The sequence below is a fragment of the Chrysemys picta genome, chromosome 6, assembly GCF_011386835.1.
Source record: "Chrysemys picta bellii isolate R12L10 chromosome 6, ASM1138683v2, whole genome shotgun sequence".
Classification (NCBI taxonomy): Eukaryota; Metazoa; Chordata; order Testudines; family Emydidae; genus Chrysemys; species Chrysemys picta.
Window position 1 is genome coordinate 117,178,929 of NC_088796.1, and position 22,124 is coordinate 117,201,052.

Consider the following 22,124-nt stretch of genomic DNA (forward strand, 5'->3'; position numbering starts at 1 on the left):
CTCTGTGCTGGGTGTTTTTCTTTGCAGTGCATATCCTACAAGATTGAAGACAGTATGTGGAAAAAAATATGGTGATGTACAGGCATGTGGTCTGCTAAACTTGTCATTTTACATCAACAGCTCAGATCCAGACTTCTTCCTAATGGTTTTCCATGTGCAGTTTTAAGTTAAAGACAAATGATATGCCTGCAAAACACATATTACATTGGGTTCAAAATCTGATTTAAAAATGTCTTATTGCTTTATTGGGACTCTCAAAGAATTCATGTTTACTTCAATGGCAGCCTGGTTCAACGTTTGTACAGAAGGCATTGACACCTTTTTGGCAGAGGTCAAGCTAAACCATGCATATTAAAATGATGGCAGAATTAAACATAATTTATTTTGTGAATTATACAATTTTTCTTTTATAAAATAAAAAGAGCAACCATCAGAAAACAGATTTTCTGATGTCAGGTGTTTTAAAAAAAACACAACTTAGAAAGATTCCATGGATATATTTTACAGAATGTGAATACAGTATGGTTCTATGAAATTACAACTTCTAAAGGTTTATACACTTATGAAAAAAAAGTTTAAGTTAAACTACTAGCAATGTTCTCTTTTCTTGGACTTAAAAGTGCATAATTCAGGGATTTTACACATTTCTCAGCCACTTTTTTTTTAAAACAGTCTTACACACACAAACCACACCAGGTGTTTTCTTTTAAGGATTTCATCATTTTAAAACAGTTCAGTGTAAAACTTATTACATCTTTTTTTCTGGAGAGTCAAGCCAATAGGATCGGTCAATAAGTCTCTTTGGCAGTCTTAATATCAACGGTGGTCTCTCTGAACTCTCTATAAATGATGCTCTGGAAGAAGGCAACCGACTGGTTGATTCAGTTTGTATAGTTTCAACATTGCTCGGTAGAGTTCCCATGTCAGATGCACTACTATCATCTGCCGCTGCAAGAGCCTGGTCATTTGATGTTTCCTGAAATTGGCGATCTACCTTTCCAGGGTCATCACCTAAGTCTCCCCTAGTGGTAGTAATACTGGAATCCTTGTCCAACAGTCCACTTTCACCATCTACTGTGTACTCATCCTTACAGTCACTTGTTCCCAGGACAGGGGATGGAGACTCATTTTCTCTTTCATTTAACTGGGTTGTGGTTGTCCAAGAGATACTACTGTCACACTCAGTATTTTCTTGTATTCCAGTCTCCTTATCGCTATCACTGTCAATTGTAATCACAACTGGAGAAGAATGTGCTGAGTTACCTGTGTGATGTCTCCTGTGTTTCTTCTTGTGCTTTTTCTTTTTCTTTTTGTGGTGTCTGGTCGTGTCACTAGCTTTTCCTTCATAAATAATCTCTACACTTGGACTTCTTGTCTTTTTTTTCCTCTTTTTATGTCTAGTCCCAATGCTTGCTTGGTTGTCTAAAAGGCTGTCCTGATTTTTGTAGCAACCACTGTATTTTGACAAAGACTTCTGCAGGTCACTTCCTTTCCCTTCACAAGGGCTTGTTGCATTCTCCTTGTGTGCATTCTCCAAGTGGCGAGTTTTGTATTTCCTTTTTCCACCAGGCTTTTCACATCGCATTCTATCTGAAGCAGTCCGAGATCTATTACTGGATCGACTCCTTGATCTGCGTCTTTCATAATAGTAATATCGGCTTTCATTGTGACCTCTCTGATTTCGAGTATTTGTCCTTTCAGAAAAGGACTGTATTCTGAACTCTGGACTAGCTGACTGCCTTGAATAATGAGCTCTGGCCTGAGTTCTCCTCCTGTATGAGGATTCATAACCATCTCTGTCCATGTTTCTACTGTAAAAAGTGTATTCCCACTGGTATCTACTTTGGTAATTATCTCTTACATAATAATGATCACTGTCTCTGCTCCGTGATCTTCTTCTACTATGATCATTACTCCGGGATCTTGACCTGCTTACATCTCTAGATATAGTGCTCTCACTACTTAGAGACACTGTCTGGCTTTTTCTAGATAAACTTATGTCTCGAGGTCTTGACTGCCTTTTGTCTCTTTTGCTCCTATGTCTGCTACTATCTCTGCTTCTTGATAGTCTACTTTTTAACCTTTCTTTGCTATGATGTTTCCTCCTGGCTCTCTGGCCATGGCTGTCTCTGTTGCGGGAGTGTTGTGAATAGGATTCTGAACTCCTTGATCTCCTCCTCCTGGATAATCTGTGGCTGCACGGAGAGCACACCCTATCCCTTCTTGTAGAGGAACTTTGTAATGAGTCCTTTATAGACAAATCTTTTATTTTAGTTGTATCTTTCTCATTCTTTTTTGACTTCATCTTCTTATGCGAGGGTGAGGTGCTGCTTTTACGGCTATATTTACCATCCTTAGTTATAGGAGAGCATGGCGATGAGCACCCACTAGCATCGCTGACACTAAAAACGTGAAACTGGATGGACTGTGGTTTCTTCACATCCTCACTTTTCCCATCATCAACCGACTCCTCAGAGTCCGAGGACAGCTCAACGAGTTCTGGTGTTCTTTCAGCTAATGGCTTAACATACCCAACAATGACGCAGTTGTCGGAAGAAGAATCAGTGTCACCATCTGGGGCTGCATTATCTTTTAACTGCCCTTGCAGTTCAGTGCCATTTCTACTAGGTTCTTCATCAGAAGTTTCCGAAGTATCCAAAGGAGAAGCCACGGCAACATGAACCTGCTCTGAGCTGGAATACGACGGCCCTGGAGTTTCATCATCCCAAGGTGCCCGATCAACACTAGTTGTGGATGCATTATGATCTGGTTCTTGCGAATCTGTCTCATCTGGAGATATTGTAATAACTGATGATTCCGACTGGCTTCCTTCTTCATATGAAGGAGCAGGACAATCATAATTGGCATGCTGGTCGTATGCCTCTATGTTAAAAGGACATCGGGCAAAGCTGATGAATTCGTGTAAAAAGTGGTTAGTACGATGGAGCAAAAAAGGCTTTAAGTCATCAGAAAAGGCCTGACTCTCCAAATCATATCTAGTCACGTTACTCATGATGATATGCTGTACAATATTGACTAGAGACCCATGGGCACCAAACAGGACTGTCAGCTCACGCTTCAGCCATGGAACTAGTCTGTGAAGACAAGCGGGGTTCCGGCGGAAAAACTCAGCTGAAATGTCTCTATAACGACCACCATCTTGAATATTTCTAACACGCACACCAGAACGATACAGAGCTCTTCGGAAATTAATTATATCTTGTTCTTGAATTTGCCGCAGTGATCTACCCTCTGCACTAGCTTGTCTCCTTGATGCAAGTCGTCTAATCATTTGATGAATTCCTCCATCTCTTTGCCCTACTGGTTGACCGGATAATCCTTCAAATAATATCCCATTATCTGGAGGTGACAGTGTTCTTCGAGAAGAGGAACTCCTTCGAGGATAAGCTGATGTATGACGTTCCCTTGTTAATGTAGTACGGTAACGAAATCTCCGCCCATCGGGGCTAGCAAAAGAGCCATTCTGCAAAGGCCTGAGTACGTACTCCTTGAAATCATCTTCAGCTCTCACTGTATGGAAGATCGAATGGAAAGGCTGCTTGCAGAGTGGACATTCAGCTTTGTTTTTTGACCATTCCTGTACACAACGAAAGCAGAACCTATGCAAGCAACGATCTAAGTAGGCCACATTGTCAAATCTGTCCAAGCAGATTGGACATTTTGAGTCTGGAGATGTATCTGTTGGCATTGTCTGATGCAGCTTGCTTGTGCCAGCTTTAGGTGAAAAACTGCTATCCACCGTAAACTCCTCGGTTGTTGATGTTATGTTCTACAAAAGAAAAATGAGGCAAACATCAATAAAAGCTTTGCTAAACTTTTCCTGATCAAAAAAAATGATACGAAGGTGAACCAAACAAACAACTAATCTTGTAACAGTTTTTTCTGAGAGTCGAAAATAAAGAATGAACAGCAGCAAACACTGCTAACCCATTAGACCAGAAGAAATTGACATGTAACTGCTTAAGTTATTAAACTCCCCCTGCAGTCTCTCCCCCCAGAAATTTAGGAAATATTAGTGGTTAAATAACATCCTAATGCAAACAGAGCAAAGGAATAACCAAAAGATACATGGGACCAGATGCTCATGTTATGTACATCAGGGATTCTTCATTGAAGTGGAACCACCCTGATTTACACCATCGGAGAATCTGGCCTATTAGGCAGAGAATTGCCCAGAAGTCTTTATTTTTAAGTGTAGCTCCCCATCTGTGTCCCAAAACATTTTAGATCAATACACAAGAGCAAGCTGGTTTACTATCCTATAGTCTGTTCAGTGGATTACCAAAATATACATTTGGTTATTCATCTCTAAGCTTTGATGAGCCACAATTCCCAATAACTGGAAAAAATGTAAATACTAATGTTAAGAGTTACTCCCATTCTTTCTGACTTTCAATGTCTCCTGTCTTCATTTTAGTGTTTGTTCTTCCCACCTTGTAAGCGTCTACTATTTTTTATTTTCCTTATCCTTTTCCAGGAGCCTCTGCAAGGTCAGCAGCCAGTTTCCCTCTGCAGTCCTTCCATGTATAAAGCAACTTCTGAGATTGATGCAGACAAAATCTGACCGATTAGTCAACTTTACATTGCATAATGCTGCTATGGGGAATTGACTGGGATTGAATTATCCCCTAGTCAATTTTACTCACAGCCAGTATTGCTTTGCTCAAGCACTACATTGCTGGCCAATTGTTCACAGGCCAAGATGCATCTGAATGAATGGGACAAGTGGTGGGAAAGAATGGAGAAGCATTTACGTTTGTGATTTGCCACAAATGATTTTAAGATGCCTCAAATTCTTCTATGGATAGTCAGAGGAGATCACTGTTTCAGCAACACTTTTGCACTTGATTTTTACATCATGACACATTACAGCGGATGACGACTTCTATTGACATCAACGTATATTTATTTTGGGCAATTACTTTTACATAGGTACAGTAAATAGGTTGTGACTTACCAACTATTGCATGTACACATAGCAAATTTGTTTAAAGTAACAAAGAACATAAGAGCTTTTGCCTTTAAAAAAGCCCTGTGTTGGTGTGTTTGAGGGGGTTTTTTTAAGACCAGTTTAAGGGTTGCAGGCTTCCTAGAACAACCTTTGCTAACATTCTGACATCACCAGCCAAGCAGACAATTTCATACATAAGCTCTAGGAATTCTGAGACGCTGCCACCCTCCCAAGCTTCCTGTTTTGGGTGCAGGCTTTTATTTTTCAAATTATTATAACATTTTAGTGCAAAGGATAAATAATTATAGTGATTGATCTTTTCTATACTAGGGAGGGTATCATCAGTTGGCTATTTCCACACAAAAAATCAAGATGTTTATCATAGTTGTTAGACTTCAAACAAAAGTGTATTTTTTGTATTTTTTCAAAGGTGGTTAATTCTCTAGTGTCTGATCAAGCTGATCATCCTATTAATTCTACTATTATTTTTGGTCTCTATACTACCACCAGTAATCATGATCTAACAAAGGTGTATTATTGATGTAGCTAATACTACTCACACAAAAACTATATTAAAATAAGGTTGCAAAGTGAAGCACTCAAAAGTTAGGAAATGCCAGAATTAATTCAGCCCCTTTGTGCATATGCATTTTGATATAGTCTTTAATTACCAGTCCAAATTCCCCATCCCCTCCAACCAACTTCTGGATCCTCATTTAATCTTAGTCTAAATTGCCCTCTCTCACACCAGCTCTTTGTTCCAATTTCCTTACCTAGTCTGGTTCAGTCTACTCTCTGGCTGTTTGCCCAGAAAGTTCCCATCCGACCCACTGCACCCACCCCTTACCCCACCTCAGTGGCCACCCTTCCCCAAACAGTCTGCTTGCCCAAACAGTGCCAGCCTCCCACTCACCACACCCCCAGGCTCCTTAACCCAACCTATACCTTCTCCCTAGGGTTGCCAACTGTCTAATCACACAAACCCAAACACCTTTGCCCCATCCCTTGCCCGTTCCCCAAGGCCACACCCATCCCACCCCTTCTCCAAGGCCTCACTCCAGTCCCCCTCTCTCCGTAGCGCTCTCTCCCCCCCACCCTCACTCACTTTCATCAGGATGAGGTAGGAGATTGGGGTGCGGACTATGGGCTGGAACAAAGGGCCAGGGGGTTTGGCGTGTGGGAGTGGGCTCTGGGCTGAGCATGGGGCAGGCGTTTGGGGTGTGGAAGGGAGTGAGGGCTCCAGGCAGGCGGCGCTTACCTCGGGTGGCTCCTGGAAGCAGTAGCATGTCCGGCAGCGGCTCCAAGGTGGCCAGGTGGCTCTGCATACTGCCCCTGCCTGAAGGAACTGCCCCTGCAGCTCCTAGTGGCCGTGGCTCCCCGTTCCCGGCCAATGGAAGCTGCAGAGTCAGCGCTCGGGGTGGGGGCAGTACACTGAGACCCCCTGGCCACATCTTCGCCTAGGAACCACAACATGCCAGCCGCTTCCAGGAGTGGCATGGAGCCAGGGCAGGTAGGGAGCCTGCCTTAGCCCCACTGCACTGCTGGACTTTTAGCAGTCTAAAATCTCCTGGATTGGCTTCAGTAGCCTCCGGGAGATCGAGCCCGATTCCAGGAGACTCCTGGCCAAACCGGGAGGGGGTTGGCAACCCTACTTCTCTCTGCCCACTCAGGTCTGGTTCTTCAAACCCACCACATCTGAGTCAGGCTGCTCTTCCTCCAAATTCCTAGACACAGGCAGGGGCAGTATTGACAGCACAGGAGTTACAGTCTCCCTGTTCTCAGTCCCTGGTGCTGCAACAGCCAGCAGCAGCAATTGCAAGTGAAGTCCTACTCAGCCCCCGGGGTCCTGACTGCAGCACACGCATTCCAAACAATCTTCAGTTTCAGTATTTAGTTCCCAAACTCACAAGTCTCTACTGAGCATGTGTGAACAGAGAATTTTTAAAGGCTCATAACTTGTCCATATTTGAGCCTTCCCCTTCTCCCCTCAGAAACAGCAACAGGTCCACCCATAACACCAGGGCAATCCCCTTGCCAAATTTCAAAGCATGGAGGCACTACAGCTTCTCAACAAAATAGAAAGATTTTTACTAATGCGGGCAAAATAAGTCTCCCCTAATCTTGTTCTCAGAAACAAGCTGCACCATTTTTTACTGAAATTATTTCGGCCCAATTAATTGACATTTGGCAATGTGAAAGCAGGGGGGGAGGGAGGATGAAGTGTCAGGCACCCATAATTATAGATGGTTCTACCAGCTACACCTATAATATAACTAGACAAGAACTCAGGTAACTGAATTGATACATGAGCCAACATATAATCCAAATTATTTATCCACAGCTGTACAGACTCAGCAATGCTCAGAGAAGTAAATTGTAGTCTATTTGTCACTAATTCAGTAAATATGATTAAAGGACCAAGGCAGCAGAACTTTTAAGTATGAAGATACCATTGTAACAGTTGGTTTTCTGACCATAAGCATAACTTTAACATGTTATGTGTAACAATCTGTATACAGTTGAACTGTTGCAAACATGTGAACAGATGTACTATAAAAACATTAAGAACTGATACTTTTTTTTAACAAGACAAGCGAAGAATCAAAGTGTATACAAAGCTGTGTGCATCAACTTCATTTCTGAACACTGAAGTATCTCTCCCAGTGTGAGAATTTCAAATTCGAAGTATTTCTAATTTGTCTATCATTGTTATATTAAGGACTGGAACGTGGCCTGCTAAATTTTCAGGCTTTGAGTGAATGAGAAATATGAAATCTTGGACAACTGACTTGATAAGTCTCACTGTGGTCTTTTGTGGTCATGTACAGTTGGGCTCTGTGTTTCTATTTAGAACGGTTATTTGACCAGTTTTGAAAACAGAAGGTATGTCCAAGTGATGGGAACTCTTACTCCCTATAGGAAGCCTACTTGAAGACAGCTGGTAACTAACAAACACTGTACATTGCTGTCAAACTCTCCATATAGCCCATAGTGACAGTTCAACTAGTCTGTCATAGCGGCTCAGCCGAACATTAAGAAAGACACTGAAGGGCAGGAGGCTGCAAAGTGCCTGTTAGTTCACTCTATCTCCACACCCAGATTTACCACAAGTCAGGCAGAATCCAGCCGGACCAGGGGTGCGGGGCTGGGTTGCCAGAGTACTCTTTGCTCAGTCTCCCCAGCTCCTGCTGACCCGAACTCCTGTCCCTGCAAGAGTTTAGAGGATGGGGAGGGGCTATTGACAACTCACCTGTTGAATCACAAGGCACCCGGCCCTCAGATACTGGCTTTCTACCTGTACCTCGCAGGAAGGTACAAGATCTGACCCTGATGAGCGGGTGAGGGGGGGAGCATTTCCTGAACCAGCCTAACAAATAGGTTCCTGACAGGGCTGGGCACGAAGCCGCCTCTGCCCAGGCAGCCTCCCGCCTCACAGACCTGATCGCCCCAGGAGCGTCCCCCCACGGACCCGCTGTTCTCAGGCCCAACCCCGCCATTTCCCTTCCCCCCCGCCTGAGCAGCAGAAACGGAGACCTCCCCCGCCAAGGGCGCGGCCGCTCCCGAGTCCAGCCTCCCGCCCGCCCGGCCCGCTCACTCACAGCGGCGGCGCTGTCCGATGCGGGCGGCTCGCCCTCCCCGCGGGGCTGCCCCGGGTCCGCCGCTTTGAGTCTCTGGCGGCGGCAGCGGGCGGGGCCGGGACCGGGGCCAGCGCGCGGCTCTTCTCCCCCGTGACGAAGGCGACGGCGGCGCCCCCGCTCTGTGAGGTAATTCAGTGGGTCCCCCATTGACTAATGACCACCCGCCCGCTGCACAACGAGATGGCCGGGCCCCGAGCAAGACAGACACGCCGCAAGGGCTGCTGGGACCGGAAACGACTTGTTCGGAACTCCACGACTTACCGCGACGCCCCCTACGCAGCCTCCAAGCGGGCGGAACGCCGGCCACGTGACCGCTCCTGGACGCCATCTTGACTCCGGGCGGCCTCGCCCGGAGATACTTCACTACTCGCTTTGCGCAGGGTAGGCGCTTCCAGGCCCAACCAAAGAGGGTGGCTCGGAGCGCGTGCCCGTCTAGCTTTGTGTCCATGGTGATCTCCCCTAGCCATGCCCCACGCACGCGCCGCCGCGCCCAGCCCGCACCATGGCGCCGCTGAGCCGCCGCGCCCGGGACTGGCTTTACTCGCTGGTAGGTGTCCGCGCCGCCCCCCGGCCCGGTCTGTTAGGGGAGTGCAGCAAAGCCTCCGCTCTCGGGTCCCTAGCCGCTGGCTGGGGAAACGAGCCGCAGCCCTGCGTGGGCAGCAGGTACCGCACGGATGGTTCTTTCCTTCCACCTGCCCTTGGGGACCCGCCTCCTACGGGACAACCCAGGGGCGCAGTTACCCTCCACACCGTACATTTCCCCTATTTCCATCAGGCCTTCGGTTCCAGGGCCTAGGGAGCCAGAGATCCTGCCCTCCTTTGAAGCACTGAATGCCCTGGCTCAGAGCCAGAAAATACCATGCTAACGCGGGCAGGTACTATACCAATGCTGTCCCCACTATTACCCTATATAATCAGTATTTCATTAGTCTCTGGGTTGGACGCCTAAACTTTTAGGCAAGGGCTGGTAAATGATGACCATTTGCAAATAGTTTAAATAGGAGACCAATATTCAATAGAGGTATATTATATTGGTAATATACCTCTTGCGGATACAGACTAACATGGCTCCTACTCTGAACTGTATATTGGTAATGCAAAATACCTACCTTTCCAAACATTATATATTTTCTTCTAACAGATTCTTCTCACCATTGTATTACTTTCATGGGGATACGTTATTTATGCAACAAGAATAGCAGCTCGGTGGCAACTTGAGAAGGACTACCCTGATCAAATGCTGAATTTTTAAAGGAAACATTACAGATGGACGGCATCTGGATTTTCACACCTGAACATATTTAAAACCAAATTTGAGGACAGAAAAGATTATTTCCAACTAATGGTGTGAGAAGTTATGACCTGACCACATAATTTAAGTTTAACAGTGGCAGAAGGCTTCAAGAAAAAAAAAAAATCAAGCTTCCTGCACAATTAAAAGGATCAACAGAAATACAGGCAATGCATGTTGTGTGACACTGAGTTTTCTTAATAAATAAATATAGAAAATGAGCACCAGACTAAGTAGCAGCCAAGGAAGAAATGTACACCAAGTGTATGTTCAGTTGGTTTGCAGAATGTCTTCTCTTTTACAGACTTAATGTCTTTGCTAAAGATTTTGTAATGTTTAAAATATGGTACACGTGTTGAAGTCCAGTGATGATATGGCAGAAGTAACATTATTTAAAGGTGATTCAACATTTTCCTTCAGTTCACCTTAATAATATTTGGCCCTCAAATAGTCTTATTCAGCAACAGCTTATCCATAGCAACTCTTTCCTATTAAAATTGATTATGCTAAAGTTTTTCATTGATGGAGTAAGCAAGTGTAACTGCAGCAGCCTCAACCGAGTTGTGTTTAGAGGTCTGCAGATGTGTCTGGCATCTTGGCTATGGCCTAGTAAAGTGCTAGTCACAGATGTTACAGTGACATAACTCACACTATCTTCTAGTGATATGGTATGCTGACCTTCAGGAATAGTCAGGTCGAGGGTGGCTGAGGAATTTTGGAATACTGCTAGTCAATGAAGTGGATCAAATATTTGAAATAGGGTTATTTCCTGAAAGGAACAAGTATTCATAGAAATGTGAGTACGAATAACTATTTGTCACAGTTTGTTTGTTTACTCATCTTATTTTGCTGTTGATTCATACAATTAAAGCTATCATGTTTTACCAAACCCTCTCATACAGATGATTTTGAAAAAAGAATTGTAAGATTTTGTAGTTTATAAACTTTACAATATTGCTTGAGTGTTCAGAGTTCTGGTGGGACTTCCACAATAAATGAAACAGAGGCTATGTAAACTAATATCTTATTAAAATTATTTCTCAATAATATCTGACTTAAGAGTGGGACAGTTACTTTTCCAAAATGCTTTCTAAATTTTACTGCACCTGTGCATTACCTGCTGAGCTGATTTGGTTTTTTTTGCTGTATCTTCCTGTTTGGTTAAATACAAATACATGACTAGAGATACATAATTGGTTGCTAAAATGGATAAAATGCAGATAATCTGTTGCCTGTTAAGACAAGAAGATTGTATTACTAGTACATTGGACTGAAAGCCTACTACTAGAGTCCATTTCATACAGTCAATCATGAACGTTTTGTTACTATGTGAGTAACTTCCTTAACTTGCCTTGCACTAAAGAAAAGTCTGGAAATGGTCTTTGCTATTCCTGCTATACCTAGAAGGAAATAAGATAACATGAGAGTTTCCTGAAAGCAACTTTATTGTTTTACATATCTGGAAATATTTAACACTTTTTATAGGAACAAAGCTAGAGTTTATAACCTTCAGTGATGACCAGTAGGCTCTTCTTTGAATGGTGGGATTATTTCTCCTGTCTCTAGAATTTTGTCACCCTAATGAAATCAAAAAGCTTATGGTGAATATTTTGTCATGGGTCATACTACTGTCTAAAATATATAATATGCAAGTGCATAAAAGTACTATTCTTTTTATGAGAGACACAATATGGGTGAGGCAATATCTTTTAATTGAACCAACTTCTGTTGGCGAAACAAGCTTTCAAGGGAATATTATCCATTCTGAAGAAAATATTGATGCTTCTAAAGGTCTATATCACATTGTTTTCCTTAGTCAGCATTTAACATTTTTGTACCAAGTGCCCAAAGTACTGAATACAGTTATTTTAATTTTATTCCCTGTACCACTGCTGCCCTCACACTCAGACTCATAGACTTTAAGGTCAGAAGGGACCATTATGATCATCTGGTCTGACCCCCTGCATGCTGCAGGCCATAAAACCGTCCCTACCCCTTCCCTGGACTCTGCTGCTGAAGTCCCCAATCCTGTTATTAGTGACTTCAATCGGCAGAGACCCACCTGCTAGAGATCCCTGCCCCATGCTGCGGAGGAAGGCGAAAAACCTCCAGAGGCTCAGCCAATCTGCCCTGGAGGAAAATTCCTTCCCGACCCCAAATATGGCGATCAGTAATACCCCGAGAATATAGGCAAGAGTCTCCATCCTGACCCCTTTTAGCCATTATGCTATTTACTTACCATTGCTTGGTTTTCCTTGACTACTATGTTTTACCATTAAACCATTCCCTCCATAAACTTATCTAACTTAATCTTAAAACCAGACAGGTCCCTCGCCCCCACCGTTTCCCTCGGAAGGCCGTTCCAATATTTCACCCCTCTGACGGTCAGAAACCTTCGTCTAATTTCAAGCCTGAACTTCCCCACGGCCAGTTTATATCCATTCGTTCTTGTATCCACGTTAGTACTAAGCTGGAATAATTCTTCTCCCTCCCTTGTATTAATCCCTCTAATATATTTAAAGATAGCAATCATATCCCCTCTCAGCCTTCGCTTGGTCAGATTAAACAACCCAAGCTCCTCTAGTCTCCTTTCATACGACAGGTTTTCCATTCCTCTGATCATCCTAGTGGCCCACCTCTCCCTTCCCATTTGTTTTCTTTATCCATGAGGCCGACATGTTACAAGAAAATATTAATTTTAATTAACTCACTGGGTATATCCTGTGCTTCATTGCAACAATACCATATGGCCTTTTCTGCAATAAAAAACAGATTAGTCAGGATAAGCTTTTTGAAAGATGGCTGATTAGAAAAAGCTGTTTTCCATATTGCCAAACAGCTAAAGCGTTGAATACAATTAATATTAAGCAGCCCCAGCTTCTCTCCACTACGTTACTCTTAGTTTAAAACTAGAAGTATACAGAATAAAAACACCTCGAACAGGACAAGTTTTCAAAATACTTTATAAATGAAAAGGCTCTCCCAGGGTAAAGATCCACAGGCAATGGCCTAATAAGAGTGTTCACTGAATTGTGGCGCAGTGATAATGTTATTACTTCTTCAGGAAAGCAGTGAGCTTTATTCTGTCAGTGAATAGTAAGGAAGCAGGAGTGAGCAAGACCAGGATACAAGTCAGCTACAAACAAAACACAAATCAAACTCTTAATCATCAAGGCTTATGCAGTTTGAACTAACCTTGTCTGACCAAACATATAGACGAAGCAACATAAAACTGTCCAAACATAAAGGAGCTACTCTGCAAACATTCATTGCAACATGTAGCTCTCACTATGTGGGTTGTGGAAAAACCTGGTTTCCCCCAGAATAAACTAAATGCAACTTCATGGATTTTTCCATTCTCAATTGTCACTTTGAAATATTTACATAAGTATTTCCAAGTTTTCTGTTGCTAAAAATGTTAGCTTTCCAAGGCTGAAAATCAAGCGTAACTATTCTAGAAAAGTTAAATGGGAAATGAATAACCTTGATAGGCTCATTAAAACTAAGAGGACATATGTTACAGAACTGTCTAGAAGCCTAAAGTGAAGGATGCTGAATGGAGACACTGGTGACTAGAGGGAGGCACAGGTACTCAGTGAAATCACTTGTCACTGTATGTTGACAGAGGGAGTATATCAAGTTATAAACTGATGGGAGCCAGAATGTTGCAGCTGAGTGGGGGATGTTGCAGGCTGTGGCCTATGGGGCTACAGTGAACGGGATGTATGTCAGGGCTACTGGCATGTGTGTTGAGGATAGGGAATGGTGGTTGGACTTTATGCGGGATGTGAGGAGCATTCAGGAGGTCTGTGTGGGATGGGATACATATGGGTGGGGGACCTTTACTGGCTAACTTACTGCAAGTGGAGAGGGGGCAATTTCCTAAATATACAGGGCCCCAAAATTCTTTAATCCAAGCCCATTCATAAGGTGTTTTTTCTTATTTTAACTGTAGAATCAATACTGCAGGCAGATGATTAACATTCAGTGCTTAATCCCAGTGCATATATTTGTTCAGTGGGCCTATAGATGAAAACAGTGTCAAGAAACAAGCAACTGAATGGACTGAAGTAGGTTTTTTTTTTTTAAGAAAAAATATGTAAGCCTTATCAATAGTTATTAAGCAGCAAGAAACAGAAAACAGTTATGTTCATCTCAAGAAGTACAGAAATTTGTTTCTTTACATAGTGTGCCAACAAATGACACTTGTCTATTGAAGTGGAAAACCAGAAGATCTGAATAGTTTTCTAATCCTGCAAGTGAAACATTTTCAACACCACTAAAGTGTACCCAGACAAAAATAAAGCAAAAGAATTCTCGGGTGCAATCACCCTTAACTTTTGACTTCATGGCAGATCACAGGTGCTGTGTTTTCTGTTGTATGGGATTTTTTTTTAAGGAGAAAAAGTGGAAGTGTTTCCAGCGAAGGAAAGTAAATGGTATTAGCAGGGTCCAGCATATACCTTCTGCACCCAAATACAACATGCAGGTTTCTATACTTACCATTATATGGTATTTGGTATAGTAGTCAACAATCCAGGCAGGAATAAGGAGCCAACCTACAGTATATACACCAGCTCTGTACAGCTTGAAAGTCTGGAAATAAAAGTAAATGAGATTCCATGTTATTTTTCCTTACATTTTAGTATATACAAGGCCCCACTTCAACCTTTAATACCAGCTTTGCTTTTGTCTAGTTATTTTCAAGTGAAGTTAGCATCCAATAAGGCTGGCTAGATAGGCTTTAGTCTCGGGGCTTATTTATTCACAGGAGAACCCCTCAGCAGGACAGGGTTGGGGGCTAGGGGACCCCTGTGATCAAGGCTGCCCCGGAGTGGGAACGCCTCAGCAGAGCAGGGTTGGGGGACCCGGGCCTCGCTGACCTGCAGCCGCCAGAAGGAGCCCGGCTGCAGGAAGCGCTTCCAGAAGCGGTCCACTGGCCCGAGTTTCTGCGGGGGCAGAACGGGCTCGCGCGGACTCAGCTCCTGGTCCTTGAGCCAGCGGCGCCGCAGGGCGCGCAGCTGCTGCAGCCGCAGCTTCTCGTCGGGGGTGTAGCCAGCCATCCCGAGCGCCGCTCGCCCAGCGCCGCAAACGCGACCTTCTCGAGGACAGGACACACCGCCAGAGGCGCACTCTGATGGCGTCACCACATACGCTCCCTATTGCTCAGGGAGAGGCGCAGTCTATGCGCTTCACCGACGCCGGAAGCGGAGACTCGGTGCTTCCGGTAACTTGTGTTGTCAATCACAGGCGCTATCAGGAAGGGATAAACTGTGTTCCGCCCCCTGCTGCTGGGAGGCCACGTCTACTGCCTGAGCCCAGGCGCATGCGCATAGCGGCCCCGTTGCCTGGCACCTCCCCTGCTCCTGGGCTGCCGAATCCGCAAAGGCCGGTTGGAGCCACTGCGTGGGCAGGCCATAGCAGAGCGTAGAGCTGAGGGAGGGGGTGGGAAGGGGGCTAAAGACTGGTGGTTAGGGTTGCCAACTTTTTCTATTTGTAGAAAATTGAACACCTTTGCCCCGCCTCTGCCCCGCCCCTTTTCTGAGGCCACGCCCCCATCACTCCTTCCCCCTCCCTCCATCATCACTCGCTCGCCAGCACCCTCCCTCATTCTCACAGGGCTGGCAGGGCCAGATTAACACAGGGGCTCTAGAGGCTGCAGCTAAGGTGACCAGACGGCAAATGTGAAAAATCAGGACAGAGAGTGGGGGGTAATAGGAACCTATGTAAGAAAAAGACCCCAAAATTGGGACGGTCCCTATAAAATCGGAACATCGGGTCACCCTAGCTGCAGCCCAGGGCCTCGGGCTGCACAAAAATAAATCTATAATTAAATACAATTCAGTGGTACCAACCTGTCAATCGCAATCGACTGGTCGATCCTGGAGCCTCTGCCAGTCGATCGCAATCTCCAGGTCGCTAAAAGTCCAGCAGCGCACCAGGGCTCAGGCATGTCGTGGCCCCACGCTGCTCCTGGACAAGCAGGGGAAGCGGCCAGCCCCGTGCACTGCAGCTTCACCCCGTCACCAGCCTTGCACACCCACCCCCATTGTCAGCCACTGGACCCCCCACTCACTCTGGTGGGTGACCAGATGATGAGCAGGGATCTGGCCAGCAGCAGGACCCGCCAGTATTGATGTGAGGGAGACAGAAAATATGCGACAATTTGCCCGCTTTTAAGAAAGTCAGGACACCTGCAGGAGAGCTTAAATACGGGATTGTTCCTTTAAAAACAGGACATCTGGTCACCCTAGACAGGGATGGAGGAGGAGCTGGGGGCAGTTAAAGGTGGTACGTGGGGAGGGGATGGAGAGGAATCTGTGGGAGGGGGTGGTAACAGCTGGTGTATGAGGAAGGGGTTGGACTGGGGAGCTAGTGAGAACTGGGAATGCCAGACAGAACATTTCCCTTTGGAAGATGCAGAATCTAAACGTTTTGCAGGAATTTGTTGACTTCTCCCCAAATCTGGGGAGCATCTGGTGCAGAAACAGGCCTGAATTTACCTCCCTGAGCTGTTAACAGAAACAGCCAAAGCAGCAGTGTGCTCCATGTAACATCACACCCAGAAACCTACCCAAAAAGGACGTTAAGATTGCAGTGTCAAGCACTCACCAGTGCAGCAATTCTATATTTAAACCTTTGTAACCTCCATTCAGCTCTCTTGGGCATCATGGTACGGGTTTTAATTGCATCATCACATGCTATATTTCACACCGGACCCCTGCTCCATCCAGAGTACACATAGATGGTGCTCAGGGCCGGCTCCAGGCGCCAGCCCACCAAGCATGTGCTTGGGGCGGCGCCTGGAGGGGGGCGGCGCGGCGGGGCGCTCCGGCCCGAGAGCGGGGCCGCGACTGGGCTCGCCGCCCTCCCCGCGGCGCTCCGGCCGCCGGGGAGAGCAGAGAGCCGCGGCGGGCTCGCCGCCCTCCCCCCGGCGCTCTGCCCGCCGGGGGCTCTCCGCCCTCCCCTCGGCACTCTGGCTGCCGGGGAGAGCGGAGAGCCCCGGCCGGGCTCGCCGGCCTCCCCCCAGCGCTCTGGCCGCCGGGGAGAGCGGAGAGCCTCGGCCAGGCTCTCCGCCCTCCTCCCGGCGCTCTGGCCGCCAGGGGCTCTCCGCCCTCCTCCCGGCGCTCTGGCCTCCGGGGAGAGCAGAGCCGCGGCGGGCTCGCCGCCCTCCCCCCAGCGCTCCAGCCGGTCGGGGATTGCTCGGCGCCCTCCCCTGCCGTGCTGGCGGGGTGGGGGGGGGGGCGGCGGGTGGCTTTTTTGCCTAGGGCGGCAAAAAAGCCAGAGCCGGCCCTGATGGTGCTCACTGACTTGGGAGCCATTCAGTATTTCTTTTTATCCTCATGATTCCTTATGTTGCCCCTGGCATTATTTACTGCACATCCAAACCCCACAACAAATGCAGAACTACTTTCCTTACAGATTTTTCGATGGTGCTGTCATTGTAATATGTAGTTTGTTACAAGCACTAATGGGTTTATTTTCACAACACCCAACCGAGGTGAGGTGATATCACCACTTTATACATGGGGAGCTGAGGCACAGAGTCTGTCTCCTATTGCCATCTCAACCTCATTCCGAGTGTACACCTCCTCCCTTTTCCCCCTGCCTGCCCTCCCTTAGCAAGCTGAACCCTTCTATACCAATAATCCAGTCATGTGAGTATCCTACCAAGTTTCTGTTATGCCAACTATGTCATAGTTGAGTTTATTAACTAGCATTTCTAGTTCTTCCTGCTTATTCCCCAAACTTCTCACATTAGTATACAGACATCTACGATACTGATTGGATTTTCACTCTATGTTCTCTTGTCTATCCCTTATCCCTGCTATAAAAGCCCATGCTCCCCCCAGATTCTGACTCTTCTCCCAGGTCTCCATGTTTCTTTGACTTTTGTCTCCTTTGTGGGCTTTTGTCTCCTTCCCCACGTCAAACCTAGTTTAAAGCCCTGATCACTGGGTTAGCCAGTCTATATCCAAAGATGCTCTTCCCTTTCCTTGATAGGTGGATCCCATCTCTGCTGAGCTGTCCTTCTTCCCGAAACAGCATCCCGTGGTCAAGGAAGCCGAAGCCCTCCTGGTGGCACCATCCTTGCAGCCAGGCTGCATCTGTCTCTGCCTGGTCCCTTACCCTTGACTGGAAGGATCAAAGAGAACACCACCTGTGCCCCCAGTTCCTTCACCCTTATTCCCAGAGCCTTGTAGTCACTTCTGATCTGCTCAGGTTCACACCTCACAGTGTCATTAGTGCCACATGGATGAGCAGCCTGGGGAGTATTTAGAGGCTTGAATGATCTTCAATGGTCCCTCCACAATATCTGCTAGCCTGAACCTTCTTTGATGCAAATACAGAATGGGGCAGGAGCCTGGGGATTTCACCAGTATGCTTAGGTCTCTCACTAGTATAAACTGCCCATTATAAGTCCATGTCACTATGATATTAAGAAGACAGTCAACTTCTCCAGCAGAGGAGGTGAAATCCCTGCTATGGGGAGGGGAGAGATGGTACAACCCTCAGGCTCTCTGGCTTTATATAAGAGGGTATGCACAGAAAAAAACACTGTTTGGTTGCTATCACTGTTAATGGTTGCAACTGTAAAATTCAAAGGCAAATAGTAGCCATATAGCACTTTGATGTCAGCATCCCATAATGACTTACAGTAAACTGTATGGCTAATGCTATAAAAATGCTCACTCACTCCCAAAGAAACCCTATCTGATTCCAGCCCTGTTCCAAACATCCAGGGAATGGGTTAGATGAATCTCTGAAAATGAAGAATTCCAAATTCAGAGTGTGGCAGATGAAAGCCTATTCACAAACTGTTACAGTTCCAGCAATGGGGAGGAATTAGTCTGTAAATGCAAAGGACTCGCTGCAGTCTTTCAGGTCTCATCCAGATCCGTTCCCTCCAGGAAGTCAGCAGTTTAAGAATGGCTTCCTTGGAGCACTTTGGGAACTGGCTTGGATTTAAGAAGCAGAAGGCCTAGGGGACACTGATCCACCTCCAGCTGGCAAAGGTAAAAACACCAGAGTGCTCATGCTTTCCATGTGATGCCACCAACAGGAAGGCTGGAAGTTAGGTGGCAATCAACTGCATTTACATTATGAACATTTGATAGGAGTCAGTGCGGGGGGAGAGAATTTTAGCTCTGTCCATGCATCACACACTCCCCCCTGCTCTTGGGGAAGTTCAGTCTCCTCGTATTGAAGGTCCTAATGATCTGGGATGGTTTTGCTATTAGCATGGTAATTTATTATTTGTATTATTGAAGCATCTAGGAGCCCTGCTCACGAACCAGGACCCCATTGTGCTGGGTGCTGTACAAACACCAGAAAGTTTCTTCCTGACCCAAAGAGCTTATAATTATTTTGTGAGATTTCTTGCAACCTGTCTCACTTTCACTGAATTAGCCTCACCTACTTTTCTTGTCGTATGTACCCTGCAGTGCAGTCTGTGTTGTATTTAGCCACAGAGTGTAAAATCTGCTCTCTCACAAGCCCTAGAAGAGTTACCATGGTGATCATTTGAGCCTCAACTGTGTCCTTTTCCCTGGAAAGTCACAATTTTTTACAGTGCTATCTTTAATGTCATAATTTAACATCCATTTGGTGGGGAAAACACCACAGCAGCCCAACACTGTAGCATTTAGTTTCAGAAAGGGAACGACACAAAAATGAGGGTGTTAGTTAAACAGAAATTAAAAGGTACAGTGCCAAAAGTGAAATCCCTGCAAGCTGCATGGAAACTTTTTAAAGATACTATAATAGAGACTCAACTTAAATGTATACCCCCAAATTAAAAAACACAGTAAGAGAACCAAAAAGTGCCCCCTTGGCTAAACAACAAAGTGAAAGAAGCAGTGAGAGATAAAATGTGACGATAAGGCCGATAAGGCCATTGTGGAGAAACTAAATGAATTCTTTGCATCAGTCTTCACGGCTGAGGATGTGAGGGAAATTCCCAAACCTGAGCCATTCTTTTTAGGTGACATATCTGAGGAACTGTCCCAGATTGAGGTGTCATTACAGGAGGTTTTGGAACAAACTGATAAACTAAACAGTAATAAGTTACCAGGACCAGATGGTATTCACCCAAGAGTTCTGAAGGAACTCAAATGTGAAATTGCAGAACTACTAACTGTAGTCTGTAACCTATCATTTAAATCAGCATTTTTACCAAATGACTGGAGGATAGCTAATGTGACACCAATTTTTATAAAAGGCTCCAGAGGTAATCCTGGTAGTTACAGGCCAGTAAGCCTGACTTCAGTACCCGGAAAACTGGTTGAAATTACAGTAAAGAACAAAATTGTAAGACACATAGATAAACATAATTTGTTGGGGAAGAGTCAACATGGTTTTTGTAAAGGGAAATCATGCCTCACCAATCTACTAGAATTCTTTGAGGGGATCAACAAGCATATGGACAAGGGGGATCCTGTGGATATAGTGTACTTAGATTTTCAGAAAGCCTTTGACAAGGTCCCTCACCAAAGGCTCTTAAGCAAAGTAACCTGTTATGGGATAAGAGGGAAGGTCCTCTCTTGGGTTGATAACTGGTTAAAAGATAGGAAACAAAGGGTAGGAATAAATGGTCAGTTTTCAGAATGGAGAGAAGTAAGTAGTGGTGTCCCCCAGGGGTCTGTATTGGGACCAGTCCTATTCAACATACTCAGTCCTATTCAACATACTCATAAATGATCCGGAAAAAGGGGTAAACAGTGAGGTGGCAAAATTTGCAGATGATATAAAACTATACAAGATAGTTAAGTCCCAGGCAGACTGCGAAGACCTACAAAAGGATCTCACAAAACTGGGTGACTGGGCAATAAAATGGCAAATGAAATTAAATGTTGATAAATGCAAAGTAATGCACATTAGAAAGCATAATCCCAACTATACATATAAAATGATGGGGTCTAAATTAGCTGTTACCACTCAAGAAAGAGATCTTGGAGTCACTGTGGATAGTTCTCTGAAAACATCCACTCAATGTGCAGCAGCAGTCAAAAAAGCGAACAGAATGTTGGAAATCATTAAAAAAGGGGTAGATAATAAGACAGAAAATAGCATATTGCCTCTATATAAATCCAAGGTACGCCCACATCTTGAATACTGCGTGCAGATGTGGTCGCCTCATCTCAAAAAAGATATATTGGAATTGGAAAGGTTCAGAAAAGGGCAACAAAAATAATTAGGGGTCTGGAACAGCTTTCATATGAGGAGGGATTAATAAAACTGGGACTTTTCAGCTTGGAAAAGAGACGAATAAGGGAGGTTATGATAGAGGTCTATAAAATCATGACTGGTGTGGAATGGATCACTTGATGATTACCTGTTCTGTTCATTCCCTCTGGGGCACCTGGCATTGGCCACTGTCAGAAGACAGGATACTGGGCTAGATGGACCTTTGGTCTGACTCAGTATGGCCACTTTTATGTTCTTATATAATGTTGCATTTTTGGCAATGTAAACCATATTTACTTTGAAGGACTTTGAGTACCAGTATAAAGTGGATGTCTTTTGAAGCAGAATAACATTCTGGCAGATGAAACCCACCTGGAATACTCTGGAGCATTAGGATAGTTGGTAGAATGGGGAGACTGCAGAGAGCTGCTGGCTCTTAAGCTGGAGTCTAGGTTTTTCAGCTGGAGCAGCTGGACTTCAGTTTCTACTCGCTGTCATCAGTTTTTGTTTCAACCAGGGAGGCTGGATTTGGGGCTCAGCTCAGAGACGCTGCTGCTGAAGCCCAAAAGTGAAACCAAACTCAAGATGTGTAAATATCAGTGAACTGAAACTAGTGCATTCTGCAAATCCCCAGTGAGTCTCATTGAGGAGTCTGCTCATCTTCCTTGGTGCACAGATCAAACAGACGACAATACCACATTGCTTACCTCAGAAAAATTGCCACCACTGCAATGGGGATCTTATAAAATAGGAAAAGGGTTGAATGGGCATTGAGAGGAAAGTAAAATGCTGCAAATTTGCTAGGTCTTAAGCCAGAGGACTTGAGTGACCAATTTCAAAACTTAAAACAATAAAGTCAAACAATTCCTAACTTAACACACAGACTAGATTGACATTTGTTCAGTCATAATATCGGTCAAATATCTTCGAATACCAAACACGTTTGAGAGGAAGACTCGTTTATAAGTGATTCATGAAGCCAAAATAGCTCAGCATTCACTGAGGTTTGCCTTCAACAAATACTGTTTGACCAGCT

The 22,124-nt window shown here is 45.1% G+C and overlaps 3 protein-coding genes across 7 annotated transcripts; 1 reads left to right on the plus strand and 2 right to left on the minus strand.

The window, feature by feature from the left end:
- Positions 1-217: 217 nt before the first annotated feature.
- Positions 218-8,999, minus strand: LOC101953429 (TOP1 binding arginine/serine rich protein, E3 ubiquitin ligase). Of its 3 annotated transcripts, none has more exons than XM_065549703.1 (2): positions 8,872-8,999; positions 218-3,790 (listed from the first exon to the last, which is right to left on the minus strand). In XM_065549703.1, exon 2 carries the CDS (start codon positions 3,707-3,709, stop codon positions 749-751), a length of 2,961 nt encoding a protein of 986 aa, XP_065405775.1. In that variant the 5' UTR covers positions 3,710-3,790; positions 8,872-8,999; the 3' UTR covers positions 218-748. The 3 variants fall into 3 exon arrangements, with proteins under 3 accessions (XP_065405775.1, XP_008166969.2, XP_065405774.1); XM_008168747.4 differs by lacking the exon at positions 8,872-8,999 and adding an exon at positions 8,572-8,866; XM_065549702.1 differs by lacking the exon at positions 8,872-8,999 and adding an exon at positions 8,223-8,512.
- SMIM27 (small integral membrane protein 27) lies at positions 8,851-10,950 on the plus strand. 2 transcript variants are annotated; one of them, XR_010588704.1, is made up of 2 exons: positions 8,851-8,991; positions 9,752-9,848. XR_010588704.1 is itself a non-coding variant. In XM_042850374.2 (2 exons), exons 1-2 carry the CDS (start codon positions 9,113-9,115, stop codon positions 9,860-9,862), a joined length of 156 nt encoding a protein of 51 aa, XP_042706308.1. In that variant the 5' UTR covers positions 8,969-9,112; the 3' UTR covers positions 9,863-10,950. The 2 variants fall into 2 exon arrangements, 1 of the variants encoding a protein (XP_042706308.1); XM_042850374.2 differs by having other exon boundaries at positions 8,969-9,157; positions 9,752-10,950.
- A 378-nt stretch (positions 10,951-11,328) lies between these two features.
- NDUFB6 (NADH:ubiquinone oxidoreductase subunit B6) lies at positions 11,329-15,088 on the minus strand. Of its 2 annotated transcripts, XM_005294765.5 has the most exons (4): positions 14,785-15,079; positions 14,405-14,497; positions 12,613-12,657; positions 11,329-11,479 (listed from the first exon to the last, which is right to left on the minus strand). In XM_005294765.5, exons 1-4 carry the CDS (start codon positions 14,962-14,964, stop codon positions 11,411-11,413), a joined length of 387 nt encoding a protein of 128 aa, XP_005294822.1. In that variant the 5' UTR covers positions 14,965-15,079; the 3' UTR covers positions 11,329-11,410. The 2 variants fall into 2 exon arrangements, with proteins under 2 accessions (XP_005294822.1, XP_023961431.1); XM_024105663.3 differs by lacking the exons at positions 11,329-11,479; positions 12,613-12,657 and adding an exon at positions 12,848-13,037 and having other exon boundaries at positions 14,785-15,088.
- Positions 15,089-22,124: the final 7,036 nt, after the last annotated feature.